The sequence below is a fragment of the Phyllobates terribilis genome, unplaced genomic scaffold (genome assembly GCF_046119375.1).
Source record: "Phyllobates terribilis strain yellow unplaced genomic scaffold, ASM4611937v1 Scaffold_7__3_contigs__length_470593459, whole genome shotgun sequence".
Classification (NCBI taxonomy): Eukaryota; Metazoa; Chordata; class Amphibia; order Anura; family Dendrobatidae; genus Phyllobates; species Phyllobates terribilis.
Genome location: NW_027362767.1, coordinates 378,780,095 through 378,796,680, shown reverse-complemented (window position 1 = coordinate 378,796,680; position 16,586 = coordinate 378,780,095). Strand labels below are relative to the sequence as shown.

General features: G+C 42.4%; 1 protein-coding gene across 2 annotated transcripts in view; it reads right to left on the bottom strand.

The window, feature by feature from the left end:
- Positions 1-2,297: 2,297 nt before the first annotated feature.
- LOC141154878 (NTPase KAP family P-loop domain-containing protein 1-like) overlaps positions 2,298-16,586 on the bottom strand; it is a 30,102-nt gene continuing 15,813 nt past the window's right edge. For both annotated transcript variants that reach the window (XM_073641404.1, XM_073641405.1), the window contains exons 4-5: positions 13,289-15,060; positions 2,298-6,204 (exon numbers count right to left, since the gene is read on the bottom strand). In XM_073641404.1, the coding sequence (XP_073497505.1) occupies positions 5,890-6,204; positions 13,289-15,060 (2,087 nt within the window). In that variant the 3' untranslated portion in view covers positions 2,298-5,889. The remainder of the gene's footprint in view (positions 6,205-13,288; positions 15,061-16,586) is intronic.

The following is a 16,586-nucleotide window of genomic DNA, read 5'->3' as shown; positions in this document are numbered from 1 at the left end:
TCAACATGTAGTTTTGGCAAATTCCAGTCTGGCTTTTTTATGATTTTTTTCAACAATGGTGTTCTCTTTGGTCATCTCCCATGAAGTCCACTTTGGATCAAACAACGACGGATGGTGCGATCGATCTGACACCGATGTTCCTTGAGCTTGCAGTTCACCTTTAATCTCTTTAGAAGTTATCCTGGGCTCTTTTGTTACCATTCGTATTATCCGTCTCTTTGATTTGTCATCAATTTTCCTCCTACGGCCACATCCAGGGAGATTGGCTACAGTCACATGGATCTTAAATTTCTGAATAATATGTGCAACTGTAGTCACAGGAACATCAAGCTTCTTGGAGATGGTCTTATAACCTTTACCTTTAACATGCTTGTCAATAATGTTCTTTCTAATCTCCTGAGACAACTCTTTCCTTTGCTTCCTCTGGTCCATATTGAGTGTGGTACACACCATGTCACCAAACAGCACAGTGAGTATCTGCAGCCCTATATACCGGCCCACTGACTGATTACAAGATTGTAGACACCTGTGATGCTAATTAGTGGACACAACTTGATTTAACATGTCGCTGTTGTCACATTATTTTCAGGGATACCATCATTTCTGTCCAGGCCTATTTCATGACTTCAATTTTTGAAAAAATTCTATGGAAGCAGGGTGGAAAAGCAATGTCTGACTTTCATTTGTTCATTTTCATAGATTTTTAATTTATTATTACTTTTGTCAGATTCAAGTTATTTCTGTGACCATTGTGGGTTTTTCTTTCATTGAACGAGGGGTACCAACAATTTTGACCACATGTGTATACCATTCTCTACCATAGGGCAGCTAAAATCATGGAAAATCCACTTTAAATATTATATTCTTTGTATCGATCATAAAAGATAACACTGTGCCATATACATGCTAATAAACCTTATCCAGAGATGAGTTCTTACATTTACTCACATAGTACTGCACCACCAGGTGTTGGAGGACACACATGCTCAGTTGTTCAACTCTGCACAATGAACCCTTTTCCTGCCGAGCAGCCAATAGCAGAAGCTTTCTGACCTGCTTGTCAGGTTAGGAGCAGAGACTACAGTAGTGTGGCAGGATAATGGTGAAACCTCCTGCAGGAGAGGTAAGAAAGGACTAAATTGTCAGCTGCCAGAGGGGGAAGGAGACTTCACCAGCAGCACCAAGGTGGACACATGGAAGCAAAATTTAATTTTTTCAGATTAATTTTCAAATGACCACTACAGCTATTAAAGGCAACCTGTCATGTCAGACAATGCTATGAACTTTTAGTCTAAATATGTCCAATACCAATCCATTGCTGTACACTTAAACTGACAATGAACAACCAAAATCTAAATCAGCACAATATATACGGTAGCTGTCTAGAAAACAAGAGATTCCAGCTTTAATGATAAAAATATAAATTTTATTCAATCAAAAAAATAAAAACCATTAAAAAGACAGGGCAACAACCTCCAAAAGAGGATGACCACACATGCATAGATGGGATTGTAATCCTGCTGCAGGCTATTGATAATCAGAAGATGGACATGTGATACATAGAGAAAATAGCAGGTCACACCTGAATCTGTGGAAAAGGCAATCCAATAACTACCATAAGTCTATAATTAGTGTCTGCTAATGAAAGTCAAATTAGGTTAGGATGAGATGGATAACTCCAGGGGTCCTAAAACCGGAAATGCCTGTATGCTGAATATTCACCCCTAACAAAATATAAAGTGCACAGTGCAGAGGAATGGACAGACGAGAACTTTCCATCTATATAAGCCTCATAGCAATGGCCAGCTATCCAAAAAGTAAGTACTGTAAGGGTTAAGTTACCTAATCAACCGGCCACCTATGCAAAAGTGAAGCAGTGTCCTCCGTTTCGCCAACGCTTCATCCGGGACATGCCCCCGGAAGAAGCGTTGATGAACGGCGTCAGGGTGGGGAGGACACTGCTTCACTTTTGCATAGGTGGCCGGCTGATTAGGTAACTTAACCCTTACAGTACTTACTTTTTGGATAGCTGGCTGTTGCTATCAGGCTTATATTGATGGCACACACTTAGATGGAAAGTTCTCTTGTCTGTCAATTCCACTGTCTGTCATTAATCCACTTAACCACACCCCAAATCCATACTTTGTAGAGAAATTAGTTTGTGAGCCCCATTTGGGGACAGGGACAAATGTGAATGGTCAGTCTCTGCAACGCCCTGCAAAATGTACTGCGGTTATGTTGTATCTGTTATATAAGCAACATGAAATAAATGAGATAAAAAGAAGCAGAACATAATATTTGGAGGTTCAGGTCATTTATTAAAAACATAGTACTCTTTTCATAATAAAACACACATGAAAACTGCTATTACTAATACAGAAGTGTTCATAGGACATTGTATATTTGAGATGACAACCTCACTGAGCAAGGAGCGGTCAATGTATTTAAAAAACAAAAATTCATATTTCTATCTATAAAAATAAAAAAAACCTCTAGGACTAATATTAGACTCCTACTTTCTGTTCTTAACATGAACATTAGCAGCAATAGACTGACTCAGACCCTATTTGTCTGTATAGAGGTGTTATCTGAGCATGCTCCGTGGTTTTAGGAGGAGGTGAGCTGTGACATCACCTATTGTGAGCGGTGGATCCTGTGCTATCTACTGTACATAGAGGTGTTATCAGACATTGTACAGGAGGAAGGAGGTGAGCTGTGATATCACCTATTGTGAGTGGTGGATCTTGTGTTATCTACTATATATAGAGATTATATCAGTCATTGTAATTCTTTCTGTGATGATAATGAGACCGCTGAAAAGTAATCTCTACACACCATGAAGTGACAGTCTAATATTATACCTAGTGGCCAGTGTGAAAATTGCAAGATTTTTGTTATCTAGACATAAATATGGAAAAAAAAATATTTAACATAAAAATCTGATTTAAACTATAGGCCATTTTTTAATAACACATTCTCTTTAAAACTAGCCAGCTGTTAGTAAAGCATAAGTTGACAATAGCTGAAGATATCCAATATTTTTGGATAAAGTGATAATTCCTTTTGCTAATGTGAGAAATTCTACTCATGCGCGGCCCCCGTACAGACCGTATATGTGAACCCCCATCTTGGGAAGACCTACAGTGGGTACGGAAAGTATTCTGACCCCTTTAAATTTTTCACTCTTTGTTTCATTGCAGCCATTTGGTAAATTCTAAAAAGTTCATTTTTTTTTCTCATTAAAGTATACTCTGCACCCCATCTTTACTGAAAAAAACAGAAATGTAGATTTTTTTTTTGCAAATTTATTAAAAAAGAAAAACTGAAATATCACATGGTCATAAGTATTCAGACCCTTTGCTCAGACACTCGTTTAAGTCACATGCTGTCCATTTCCTTGTGATCCTCCTTGAGATGGTTCTACTCCTTCATTGGAGTCCAGCTGTGTTTAATTAAACTGATAGAACTTGATTTGGAAAGGCACACACCTGTCTATATAAGACCTCACAGCTCACAGTTCATGTCAGACCAAATGAGAATCATGAGCTCAAAGGAACTGCCCAAGGAGCTCAGAGACAGAATTGTGGCAAGGCACAGATCTGGCCAAGGTTACAAAAGAATTTCTGCATTATTCAAAGGTTCCTAAGAGCACAGTGGCCTCCATAATTCTTAAATGGATGAAGTTTGGGACCACCAGAAGTCTCCCTAGACCTGGCCATCCAGCTAAACTGAGAAATTGTGGGAGAAGAGCCTTGGTGAGAGAGGTAAAGAAGAACCCCTAGATCACTGTGGCTGAGCTCCAGAGATGCAGGAGGGAGATGGGAGAAATTTCCACAAAGTCAACTATCACTGCAGCCCTCCACCAGTCTGGCCTTTATGGCAGAGTGGCCCGACGATAGCCTCTCCTCAGTGCAAGACCTAAGAAAGCCCGCATAGAGTTTGCTCAAAAACACATGAAGGACTCCCAGACTATGAGAAAGAAGATTCTCTGGTCTGATGAGACGAAGATAGAACTTTTTGGTGATAATTCTAAGCGGTATGCGTGGAGAAAACCAGGCATAGCTCATCACCTGCCCAATACAATCCCAACAGTGAAACATGGTGGTGGCAGCATCATGCTATGGGGGTATTTTTCAGCTGCAGGGACAGGACAACTGGTTGCAATTGAAGGAAACATGAATGTGGCCAAGTACAGAGATATCCTGGATGAAAACCTCTTCCAGAGTGCTCTGGACCTCAGACTTGGCCAAAGGTTCACCTTCCAAAAAGACTGACCCTAAGCACATAGCTTAAATAACAAAGGCGTGGCTTCAGAACAACTCTGTGACCATTCTTGACTGGCCCAGCCAGAGCCCTGACATAAACCCAATTGAGCATCTCTGGAGAGACCTGAAAATGGCTGCCCACCAACAATCACCATCCAACCTGATGGAACTGGAGAGGATCTGCAAGGAAGAATGGCAGAGGATCCCCAAATCCAGGTGTGAAAAACTTGTTGCATCATTCCCAAGAAGACTCATGGCTGTACTAGCTCAAAAGGGGGCTTCTACTCAATACTGAGCAAAGGGTCTGAATACTTATGATCATGTGATATTTCAGTTTTTCTTTAATAAATTTGCAAAAATTTCAACAATTCTGTGTTGGTTTTTTTCAGTCAAGATGGGGTGCAGAGTGTACCTTTAGTGAGAAAAAAATGAACTTTTTAGAATTTACCAAATGGCTGCAATGAAAAGAGTGAAAAATTTAAAGGGGTCTGAATACTTTCCGTACGCCACTGTATCTCAACTCTCAGAAGAGGAAGCCAATAAATGGATGAAGGCTGATGAGAAATATAAAGACAATCATGAAAAATAAAGCAGATCCGTGGAAGAAGGAGGAAAAATCAGAAGGCATAGAAAAGAAGGTGAAACAGTTAAAACTGCAGAGACAAAGCTTGGTAGATAAGATGAAAGAAGAAAAGAGAAACATCTCAAGGCAGAAACTGGTTGGACTTTTATCAGATGAAAGAGGAAAATGTGAAAGAAATAGACATGATAATCTAAAGCAGTGTTCCCCAACTCCGGTAATGAAGAGCCACCAACAGGTGATGCTTTCAGGATTTCCTTCGTATTGCACAGGTGATGGAGTAATCACCTGAGCAATACTAAGGAAATCCTGAAAACATGACCTGTTGGTGGCTCTTCAGGACTGGAGTTGGGGAACCCTGACCTAAAGGAACACTCTAAAGGCAAAGTTCAGAGAACATCCACAAGCCATCATGGATACTTTTACTGATTTCAAAGAGAGACTTTCCCAGATGATCATGAGGGTAGAGCTATTGGTCTAAACCTTAGCTGTTGAGATGAGGAGTTGGCACATACAACAGCTGCAGGCTTATACTATGGAGGTACTATCATTAGTAGACAGCAGTTGCCATTGTGTTTTGGACTATATTGTATGACCTCTCTGGTTGTTTTTTCATGGTTTTCCTGTAATCCCTTATGTTAAGATGATGTAGATAATGTTTGTCTTACGTAAAACAGTTTATTATTGTCTGAAAGTGGATTCTGCTGAAATCTGAAATTCTGTAACGAGAACAACTATCTTGCATTCCCTAGCCTTAGTTATCATTATCCAATGAGCTGATGCAGAAATACAGTATAACCAATATGGTTGCACTTAGCGTTCATGAAAATGTCTTCCGCAACAAAACCTAAAATGGCTATGTCTCTGAATCTAAGAAAACATTATTACTTAACTGTGGCTGCTAGAAAAACGTCTGATTTTTATAATATATGAGCATTTTTAATTTTGGGCGGAAATACGCTTTAGGGTAAATTGGATGTCTCTTTATCAGACTGTTGATTCTATTAGGAATTCAAAGAAAATGTGAAATGTTTGGAACAGAACTTAAGAGAGAATATCATCGTCTGATAAATACAGAGATATCTTGCTCTTTTTTAATATATTCTCTTTGGATACAGCCCCGAGTTTTGTAGCTTCTTGCTTGCCAATCACTGGGGCAGTTGCAGGAACAGCAGGAGGTGGAGGGAGCACCCCTAGGAAGTACACGCTGAAAAGTGTCCAGTCTCCGAGACCCATACACAACACATCTTTTATCTCATTATTATCACTGTATACAAGAGCTCTGCCGTTTAGGTTGTGGTCCTTAATCTTCCGCTTATAGTGTTGAAGGTTCTCATCCCGAAATCCTAGTTTGTTCATCTAAAGAGAAGAAAATATAAGTGTTACACTTGAGTCTCCGCTCCTCAGGGGCGGGTCATAACAGGTTTGTGTTTTAATATATTACCTAAAATTTACGTAAAACAGAAGACTATCTCCAATATAGGACAGCTAGGTTGTAGGGGGAAATAATCTAGTCCCTTGGGTTATCATTTTCGTCCTTAATTTTACATTGGAAAATAGAAGGGTATACAAAGATAAACTATAACTGGGTAGGCTTCATTTATGGGCTATTTGTGCTATTTGAAACATCAATGGTCTGGATCTCATCAAGAGAGATGCCAAGAGTGTACTTTTGCTGTCCGCTGAGATGGTATATAGGGGCCAATGAGCTACATATGCAACTGCATGGCATAGTTACATAAGTTGGATATACGCATCAGGGGCATTTCCCAACATATACAGTACAGACCAAAAGTTTGGACACACCTTCTCATTTAAAGATTTTTCTGTATTTTCATGACTATGAAAATTGTACATTCACACTGAAGGCATCAAAACTATGAATTAACACGTGTGGAATTATATACTTAACAAAAATGTGTGAAACATCTGAAAATATGTCTTATATTTTAGGTTCTTCAAAGTAGCCACCTTTTGCTTTGATGACTGCTCTGCACACTCTTGGCATTCTCTTGATGATCTTCAAGAGGTAGTCACCGGAAATGGTCTTCCAACAATCTTGAAGGAGTTCCCAGAGATGCTTAGCACTTGTTGGCCCTTTTGCCTTCACTCTGCGGTCCAGCTCACCCCAAACCATCTCGATTGGGTTCAGGTCTGGTGACTGTGGAGGCCAGGTCATCTGGCGTAGCACCCCATCACTCTCCTTCTTGGTCAAATAGCCCTTACACAGCCTGGATGTGTGTTTGGGGTCATTGTCCTGTTGAAAAATAAATGATGGTCCAACTAAACGCAAACCGGATGGAATAGCATGCCGCTGAAGATGCTGTGGTAGCCATGCTGGTTCAGTATGCCTTCAATTTTGAATAAATCCCCAACAGTGTCAGCAGCAAAGCACCCCCACACCATCACACCTCCTCCTCCATGCTTCACGGTGGGAACCAGGCATGTAGAGTCCATCCGTTCACCTTTTCTGCGTCGCACAAAGACACGTTGGTTGTAACCAAAGATCTCAAATTTGGACTCATCAGACCAAAGCACAAATTTCCACTGGTCTAATGTCCATTCCTTGTGTTCTTTAGCCCAAACAAGTCTCTTCTGCTTGTTGCCTGTCCTTAGCAGTGGTTTCCTAGCAGCTATTTTACCATGAAGGCCTGCTGCACAAAGTCTCCTCTTAACAGTTGTTGTAGAGATGTGTCTGCAGCTAGAACTCTGTGTGGCATTGACCTGGTCTCTAATCTGAGCTGCTGTTAACCTGCGATGTCTGAGGCTGGTGACTCGGATAAACTTATCCTCAGAAGCAGAGGTGACTCTTGGTCTTCCTTTCCTGGGGCGGTCCTCATGTGAGCCAGTTTCTTTGTAGTGCTCGATGGTTTTTGCAACTGCACTTGGGGACACTTTCAAAGGTTTCCCAATTTTTCGCACTGACTGACCTTCATTTCTTAAAGTAATAATGGCCACTCGTTTTTCTTTACTGAGCTGCTTTTTTCTTGCCATAATACAAATTCTAACAGTCTATTCAGTAGGACTATCAGCTGTGTATCCACCAGACTTCTGCACAACACAACTGATGGTCCCAATCCCATTTATAAGGCAAGAAATCCCACTTTTTAAACCTGACAGGGCACACCTGTGAAGTGAAAACCATTTCCGGTGACTACCTCTTGAAGCTCATCAAGAGAATGCCAAGAGTGTACAAAGCAGTCATCAAAGCAAAAGGTGGCTACTTTGAAGAACCTGGAATATAAGACATATTTTCAGTTGTTTCACACTTTTTTGTTAAGTATATAATTCCACATGTGTTAATTCATAGTTTTGATGCCTTCAGTGTGAATGTACAATTTTCATAGTCATGAAAATATAGAAAAATCTTTAAATGAGAAGGTGTGTCCAAACTTTTGGTCTGTACTGTACGTCAAATAGGGGTCTCAACATTGTTGTAAATATATATATCCCAACCAAGATTCCTTGGACATCTGGTGTTCTTGGGAAGCTGGTAAGAAGTTCTCCCTAAAACAGTAGCATCAAGAGCTTCACTTTTACAGCAGAGATGGCAAATTGACTTTAATTTAAAAGGTTATTTCCATAATGGAAATATTCTTTTAGAAATCTAAGTATCTGCATGTCTATTGTTAAAGGGGTTGTTCGACCTTCGGGTACAAGTCTGCAAGCTGTAAGCGTTCTCCAGGAGTGGGCGGTCACGTGACCACAAGTATGCGGTTTGCATATTTCCAGGCACATTCCGACTAGACGTGTCCGGACTCGCTCAATACATTACGTCTAGTCAGCACGTGACCGCTTATATACTATCGCATATCTCCCCGCACCAGAGAATCCTTTCAGCGTGCAGTACACGAGATGTGCGTCTTCACAAGTCTGCAGTCACATAGAATGACTGCAGACTTGTACCTTAAAGGCCCCGTCACACATAACGAGATCGCTAGCGAGATCGCTATTGCGTCACCAAAACTGTGACTCATTAGCAATCTCGCTAGCGATCTCGTTATGTGTGACGGGGCCTTTAGGCTGGATAACCAATTTAACATACAGTACAGGCCCACCATAAAGTTTCTTTCTTGTACCTTTTTTTCATCTCCATCTGCCCCCCTGTGCATCTAGCTTTGTAGAGCTGATTGACTGTTCCTATTCTTATCTGCTAAATCTACATTTCCAGGCAGCACCCCGCTGTTCCTCAGTGCTGAAGGCCCCATCCTCTGCTCTCATCTGTGCTTCCTGATAGAGACAGATCTCAACACAGGCAATTTGTATTTATATGGATGAGGTGGCCATTGGTAGTTTTTTTTAGTGTAGTAACTGTGATCCACTATTTGACCAATATTCATGGCTTTTTACAAAGTTCACATTTCATTGATTGTTCATGGGGATCTTCATAGCATAATGTTCTCTGCATATACAGTGGGGGAAAAGAAGTATTTAGTCAGCCACCAATTGTGCAAGTTCTCCCACTTAAAAAGATGAGAGAGGTCTGTAATTGACATGATAGGTAGACCTCAACTATGAGAGACAAAATGAGAAAACAAATCCTGAAAATCACATTGTCTGATTTGTATTTTTTTTTCCAAATTTTGGTGGAAAATAAGTATTTGGTCAATTACAAACAAGTAAGATTTCTGGCTCTCACAGACCTGTAACTTCTTCTTTAAGAGGCTCCTCTGTCCTCCACTCATTACCTGTAGCACTGGCACCTGTTTGAACTTGTTATCAGTATAAAAGACACCTGTCCACAACCTCAAACAGTCACACTCCAAACTCCACTATGGTGAAGACCAAAGAGCTGTCCAAGGACACCAGAAACAAAATTGTAGCCCTGCACCAGGCTGGGAAGACTGAATCTGCAATAGGCAAGCAGCTTGGTGGGAAGAAATCAACTGTAGCAGCGATAATTAGAAAATGGAAGACATATAAGACCAATGATAATCTCCCTCGATCTGGGGTTCCACATAAGATCTCACCCTGTGGGATCAAAATGATCTGAAGAACGGTGAGCAAAAATCCCAGAACCACACGGGGGGCATAGTGAATGACCTGCAGAGAGCTGGGACCAACGTTACACAGGCTACCATCAGTAACACACTACGTCGCCAGGGACTCAGATCCTGCAGTGCCAGACGCGTCCCCCTGCTTAAGCCATTACATGTCCCGGCCCGTCCGAAGTTTGCTAGAGAGCATTTGGATGATCCAGAAGAGTATTGGGAGAATGTCACATGGTCCGATGAAACCAAAGTAGAACTGTTTGGTAGAAACACAACTCGTCGTGTTTGGAGGAGAAAGAATGCCGAATTGCATCCAAACACCATACCTACTGTGAAGCATGGGGGTGGCAACATCATACTTTGGGGCTGTTTCTCTGCCAAGGGACAAGGATGACTGTTCCTGGACATGAAAGAATGAATGGGGCCATGTATCGTGAGATTTTGAGTGCAAACCTCCTTCCATCAGCAAGGGCATTGAAGATGAAACGTGGCTGGGTCTTTCAGCATGACAATGATCCCGAGCACACCGCCAGGGCAACGAAAGAGTGGCTTTGTAAGAAGCATTTCAAGGTCCTGGAGTGGCCTAGCCAGTCTCCAGATCTAAACCCTATAGAAAATCTTTGGAGGGAGTTGAAAGTCTGTGTTGCCCAGCGACAGCCCCAAAACATCACTGCTCTAGAGGAGATCTGCATGGAGGAATGGGCCAACATACCAGCAACAGTGTGTGCCAACCTTGTGAAGACTTACAGAAAACGTTTGACCTCTGTCATTGCCAACAAAGAATATATAACAAAGTATTGAGATGAACTTTTGTAATTGACCAAATGCCGTATTTTTCGGACTATAAGACGCACCGGACCATAAGACGCACCCCAAATTTTGGGGTGGAAAATAGGAAACCAAATTTTTTTTATAAGATGGGGTCCGTCTTATAGTCAGAATAGGTACGGTATCTTACCTGGGGGGTGGTGAAGCGGGGGTCACAGGAGGTTGGGTCCTTCAGGAAACCGACCCGGCGGAAGTGGACGAATGCTGCGGACCCTGGATACATGAAGCTGGTGCTCCAGCAGCTGTGAGTTGCGGTGGTAGTGCAGCAGGATCGCAGGTCCCTCTGTTCCCTGCCTCAAGAACTTGGCGGCGGCAGCAGAAGAGGTGAAATGTTGCGGGGCCGGTGTCTGACTGGGCCCTGTCTCCTGCTGGGGTCTGTAAGAGGCGTCCAGCGGTGAGGCAGAGGAGCCGGGGTCTGTGCCGGGCTGTGAGCGGAGTCCGGCGGTGAGGAAGAGGAGCGTGTGCGGCACCCGGTCCTCTTCCTGAGGCCGTGAACTACAGGAAAATGGCCGCCGAAGCTCCCGGTCGGCACATGCGCCGGCTCCGGCGGCCATTTTCCTGTAGATCATGGCCTCAGGAAGATGGCCACCGGGTGCCGCACACACTCCTCTGCCTCACCATCGGACGCCGCTCACAGCCTGGCACAGACCCCGGCTCCTCTGCCTCACCGCCGGACGCTGCTCACAGCCCGGCACAGGCCCCGGCTCCAAAGCTTCACCAGCCACTCCAGCACAGGTACAGACCCCGGCTCCAGCCGTATGTCACCTCTGCCGCCGCCGGTGGACCCTGCGATCCCCGCTCCAACACCACCGGTAAAGTAAGGTTCGGACCATAAGACGCACCCCCCATTTTCCTTCCAAATTTGGGGGGAAAAAAGTGCGTCTTATGGTCCGAAAAATACGGTACTTATTTTCCACCAAAATTTGACAAAAATGTCTTTCCAAATCAGACAATGTGATTTTCAGGATTTGTTTTCTCATATTGTCTCTCATAGTTGAGGTCTACCTATGATGTCAATTACAGGCCTCTCTCACCTTTTTAAGTGGGAGAACTTGCACAATTGGTGGCTGACTAAATACTTTTTTTCCCCACTGTATAGCAGAGCTGAGTACAGAATAGCTGGGCTGTGCTACAGCATGGCTGTCAGGGCAATGAGGATCTGGAGAATGTTTTATTAGACAGGGTCATAGGTGCATCTGTTTTTTTTTATTTAGGGTCATAAGGTGCATATGCAGCTGGTATCAGTTTGATCATCAGCATAGCATAGTTGAACTGTGCTACAACCTGGCTGTCAGATATTATGTTTTTAGAAAGAGTCAGTAGTTACATCTGAGCATGCTCAACCGACAGCATTAGGACTACTTGATGATGGCTAATGAGAGCCCTGAGGAGTCATCATTAGGGGAACGAGAGCTGCAAATAAGTGCAGATTTAAAATTAGGTTGTATTGGCACACATGATTGTCTATTTGTACAGAAAACTGAGACCACATTATGATTTTTGGAATAATACTTTAAAGGGGTTTTCTGGGACTTTACTAATGATGAACTTTTACTAGTATGAGTCATCAATTTCAGATCAGTGGGAGTCTGATTCTAGCCACCCCAAAATGGAATGATTGAATGAGAAAAAAGCTTGCAATACCAGTCATGGCCACTACACAATGTACGGAACAGTACTCTGTGGGTGCCCAACGGCTTTTTCAATCAGGTTGTGGGTGCTAGGAGCTTGATCCCCACTGATCTGGCATTAATGTCCTAGCCCAGGGGTGGGCATTTAATTTTCCCGAGGGGCCACATGAGAGACCGTGACTGTTGTGGAGGGCCATACCAATAGGCTAAAATCAATTCTGCTCAATATGAATGTTGCCATATTAATTATTATAATTATTTTAGATTAATATTAATTGTATGACTTAATATTGAGCAGAATTAAGTATATGCTGGCATCCCCCTATATACCGTATGAGCCCGCACACAGCCCCCCTATATACAGTATGAGCCTCCACATAGCCTCCTGTATACAGTATGAGCCCTCACATAGCCTCCCATGTACAGCATGTGCCCTACATAGCCTTTGATATACAGCATGTTCCCCACATACTTGTGACAGCAAGTGGTGACGGATGGCAGGGGAGGGCACAGTGCGGCCTGTGGGCTACAGTTTCAGCCCTTCAGCTGTCTCTGTCCTCGAGCCGGACTGGAACAGCCAGGGGGCCGGATGTGGCCTGTGGGCTGCACTTTGCCCAGGTCTGTCTTAGCCTATGGATATGTTAACAATATTAAAGTCCAGGAAAACCCTTTTAATGGTAGGTTGCATGGTGGTAGGCAAAAACGTCAGCACCTCTCACTAGAACATGGAATGCCTGACCAGCTCACTAAACTTTTTTGAGGATTGAATGGCAGGAGGAGTTCCTATGAAATATATTCAAGATTTAACTTGAAAACATGGCTAATTTTTTCTCCCAATACAGTAGACAGGATACAGTTGCAATACACAACCTGTACACCATTGTGGCTCTGTTTTTGGAGAAAAAAAACAGCCATGTTTTTTTTTTTTTTCAAATCCCGTACAACCCCTTTAATATCAAATAATAAGTAACTGACACACAACTCCACACTTACCTCTTTGCACACCTCTTCCACACTCATGTTCAGCAATGACAGCATAGTCACCCGGTTGCTTTTCTTTAATTCCCACATATTGTTACTGCCTCTTAGAAGCTCCATTTGTCTTTTAATAGAAACATCTAAATTCACAGTGAATGGCACGAAAAAGTTGGCATCTTTCACAGTAAAGTTCTCATATAAGAGATTGTGGAAGATCTCAGGATCTCCATCCAACTCCAGTAGTCGATTTAGACTAGCCTTCATAGCATCCAACTCTTCCAAAGACTTCTCAAAAACATCCCAAAGGAAAGTTCTGGAGTATGTAGTATATTCACTGTTGGGTTCTTGTTCATTCAGGCATCTCCTCTGTTGCTCGTCCTCAATGCACTGCAATATCCAGCTGAGACGACACGGCCATTGGGTAGCCAGGAGGACCCATTCTGTCACTTTTCGAGGTTGTATTTGGCTTTTTGGTACTTCCCTGATCATCAGTCTGATGGTTATGGTAATAGTATTTACAACCCTTCTGATATGAACAACGTTGTCAGTGATATAGTCCCTCATGCTCTCGTCAAAAAGATAATCAAAGGCTTCGTCTATTAGATTTTTTGTCGTTGGCCCTTTTTCTTGGAAACAGCTGTTGTGCTCGTCATTTGAGCTTCTTACCGTCAGTGGGTCATCACTGGTATTATGGTCAGTGTTGGGGACAGTTTGTTGGTATATCAGGTAGTCTTTCTCATTTGAAGCCTCATTCTCCAATGTGGTACCTTCTTCTGTATCTCTAACAAGCTCACCTTTGCCTTCAACAATATTTTTCAGTATAGATAATTTAGTGTCACAGTCCATTTTTGGGATACAAAAAGGTAACGTGATTATGCGGTTTAAGATCTGGTAGCCGTTGTTGGCCATTCCTTTCAAGACCTGAGAGCTTTCAACACAATCTATGATGATATGAGGATCCACGGCCAAAATGGAAATAAATGGGGCATTTGGATCAGACAGAAGGATATTCATGGCATTGAGGACCCCTATCACTTTGTCTGGCATGCATCTGTCCAAGTTGGTGATCTCAAGTACAACTTTAATTTTTTGTCTTTGGAAGATTTCCATGAGTTGAAGGTAACGGGTGATGATTTTAACCTCCCTTTTCACATCGCTCATGAAACCCAACTGGGAGCTCATATCGGTTCGATTCATTTTTTGTTCCACTTTACCTTTCTGAGTCACAACGGCATTTCTGATCACCACAATCGCTACTCTGATCGCTCCTGCCGCCGACAGGCCAACTACGGTTGCCCCAACACCTTCAGCGGCAGCCAACATATCTCCGGCGGGGTCACCGAATGGAAAGCCAAATATCAGGATGAGGGCACCCACTGTGATTGCAATGAAGATCACCAGCAAAGTGGCAACCCAAAGCGGGATACAGAGGAACTTCTTACTAACCCATTCGTGCTTGATTGGACCATCTATAATTTGGGTTTTTCTGCCTACCGCTCGATAGATACTAATAGGTGCAAGTCCAAAGCAGTTTTCAATACCATCACAGAGTGTGGTAACCAGTCCAGCCCAAAGTTGGTCACTGCCGGCAAATTCCCATGCACTAAAGCGGATAAAGCAGTAACGTATATTCTCTCTGTGCTTGTGTTTTTCTGTGATCACCGGATGGTAAAATATCATAAGAAAGATGAGTTTGATGAGATCTTTTCCTTTGCATTTTCTTGTCCGTTGTCCAGTCCTCTCCACTTCTTCTTTCTCTTTCTTCCATGCTTCGAGACAGAGGTATGCTGCAATCACAGCGGAAAATTAATTTCTACATTTATAGGAAATTTAGATGTAAAATATGATGTCACCACCAGTGTCTGTTCACCATATTCATTTGTACGGTGCCAATATCGAAATACAGGTGTCGGTGTTTGGGAGGTTTACCTCTATGGTGTTCATTGTGCAGTGTTTATTGTGCAGAAATATTATTTTCCTGGTCAGTATGATTACAAATCAATCAAACATTTATCATTTTTTTGGGGGGGGGGATTAAAAAAAATGGAAAACTAAAAAAAAAAAAAAAAAAAAAAAAAAATGTTTTGTGTCGCCATTTTCTTAGACCCTTAACTTTTTAACTTTTTACATTTATATTTTTAATTTTTGGGGGATGCATATAACATTCTAATCGCTTTTTATTGAATTTTTTTTAGAGAAAAAAAATACAATTCTGGCATTTTTTTATTTTTTCCTCAATCTTTTATTTACTATTTGGGTCAATTACTTTTTTATTTTGAAAAATGAACATTTAGGCTGTGTGCCCACGATGCGTTTTTTAAGCGTTTCCGCAGCGGCAAAAACGCTGCAGAAACGCTTAAAAAACACATGGTAGAAGGCCTGCCATGTTCCCCAATGATAATCCGCATGTGCTGTGCACATGCTGCGGAAATTTCCGCTGCGAATTATCATTGCGGAAAAAAACGCAGCACTACCAATTATTTTGCGGAAGTGCTGCGTTTTCGCCGCCATTGACTTGCATGGAATCCGCATCACTGCATCTGTACATGCGGAATCCAAACGTTTCAATGTGCGGATGGTGCCCGGGTCTGGAGAAGAGGAGACTCCTCCGGACCCGGGTCCATAGTACCTGTAAAAAAGGATAAAATAAAAAATAAATACTATACCTACCTTCTGATAGTCCCCGGTGCGCTTGTCTTCGCTTGCCAGCAGATCGCGGTGGACATCAGCGCAGGTCCTTCAGTCCACCGCGATCTGCTGGCAAGCGAAGACAAGCGCACCGGGGACCATCAGAAGGTAAGTATAATATTTATTTTTTATTTTATCCTTTTTTACAGGTACTATGGACCCGGGTCCGGAGGAGTCTCCTCTTCTCCAGACCCGGGCACCATCCGCACATTGAAACGTTTGGATTCCGCATGTACAGATGCAGTGATGCGGATTCCATGCAAGTCAATGGCGGCGAAAAAGCAGCGCTTCCGCAAAATAATTGGTAGTGCTGCGTTTTTTTCTGCAATGATAATTCGCAGCGGAAATTTCCGCAGCATGTGCACAGCACATGCGGATTATCATTGGGGAACATGGCAGACCTTCTATCAAGCGTTTTTTAAGCGTTTCTGCAGTGTTTTTGCTGCTGCAAAAACGCTTAAAAAACGCATCGTGGGCACACAGCCTTAATGTCTTTATTAATAAAGAGTAAATCATGGTCTACCTCGTAGCATTTTGGGAGGGATGATATCCGGAGATGAATTTGAAGACCATTTGGGCCATAAAGTGGCCTTTAAGAGACTTTTTTTTTTATAAAATGTGTTTT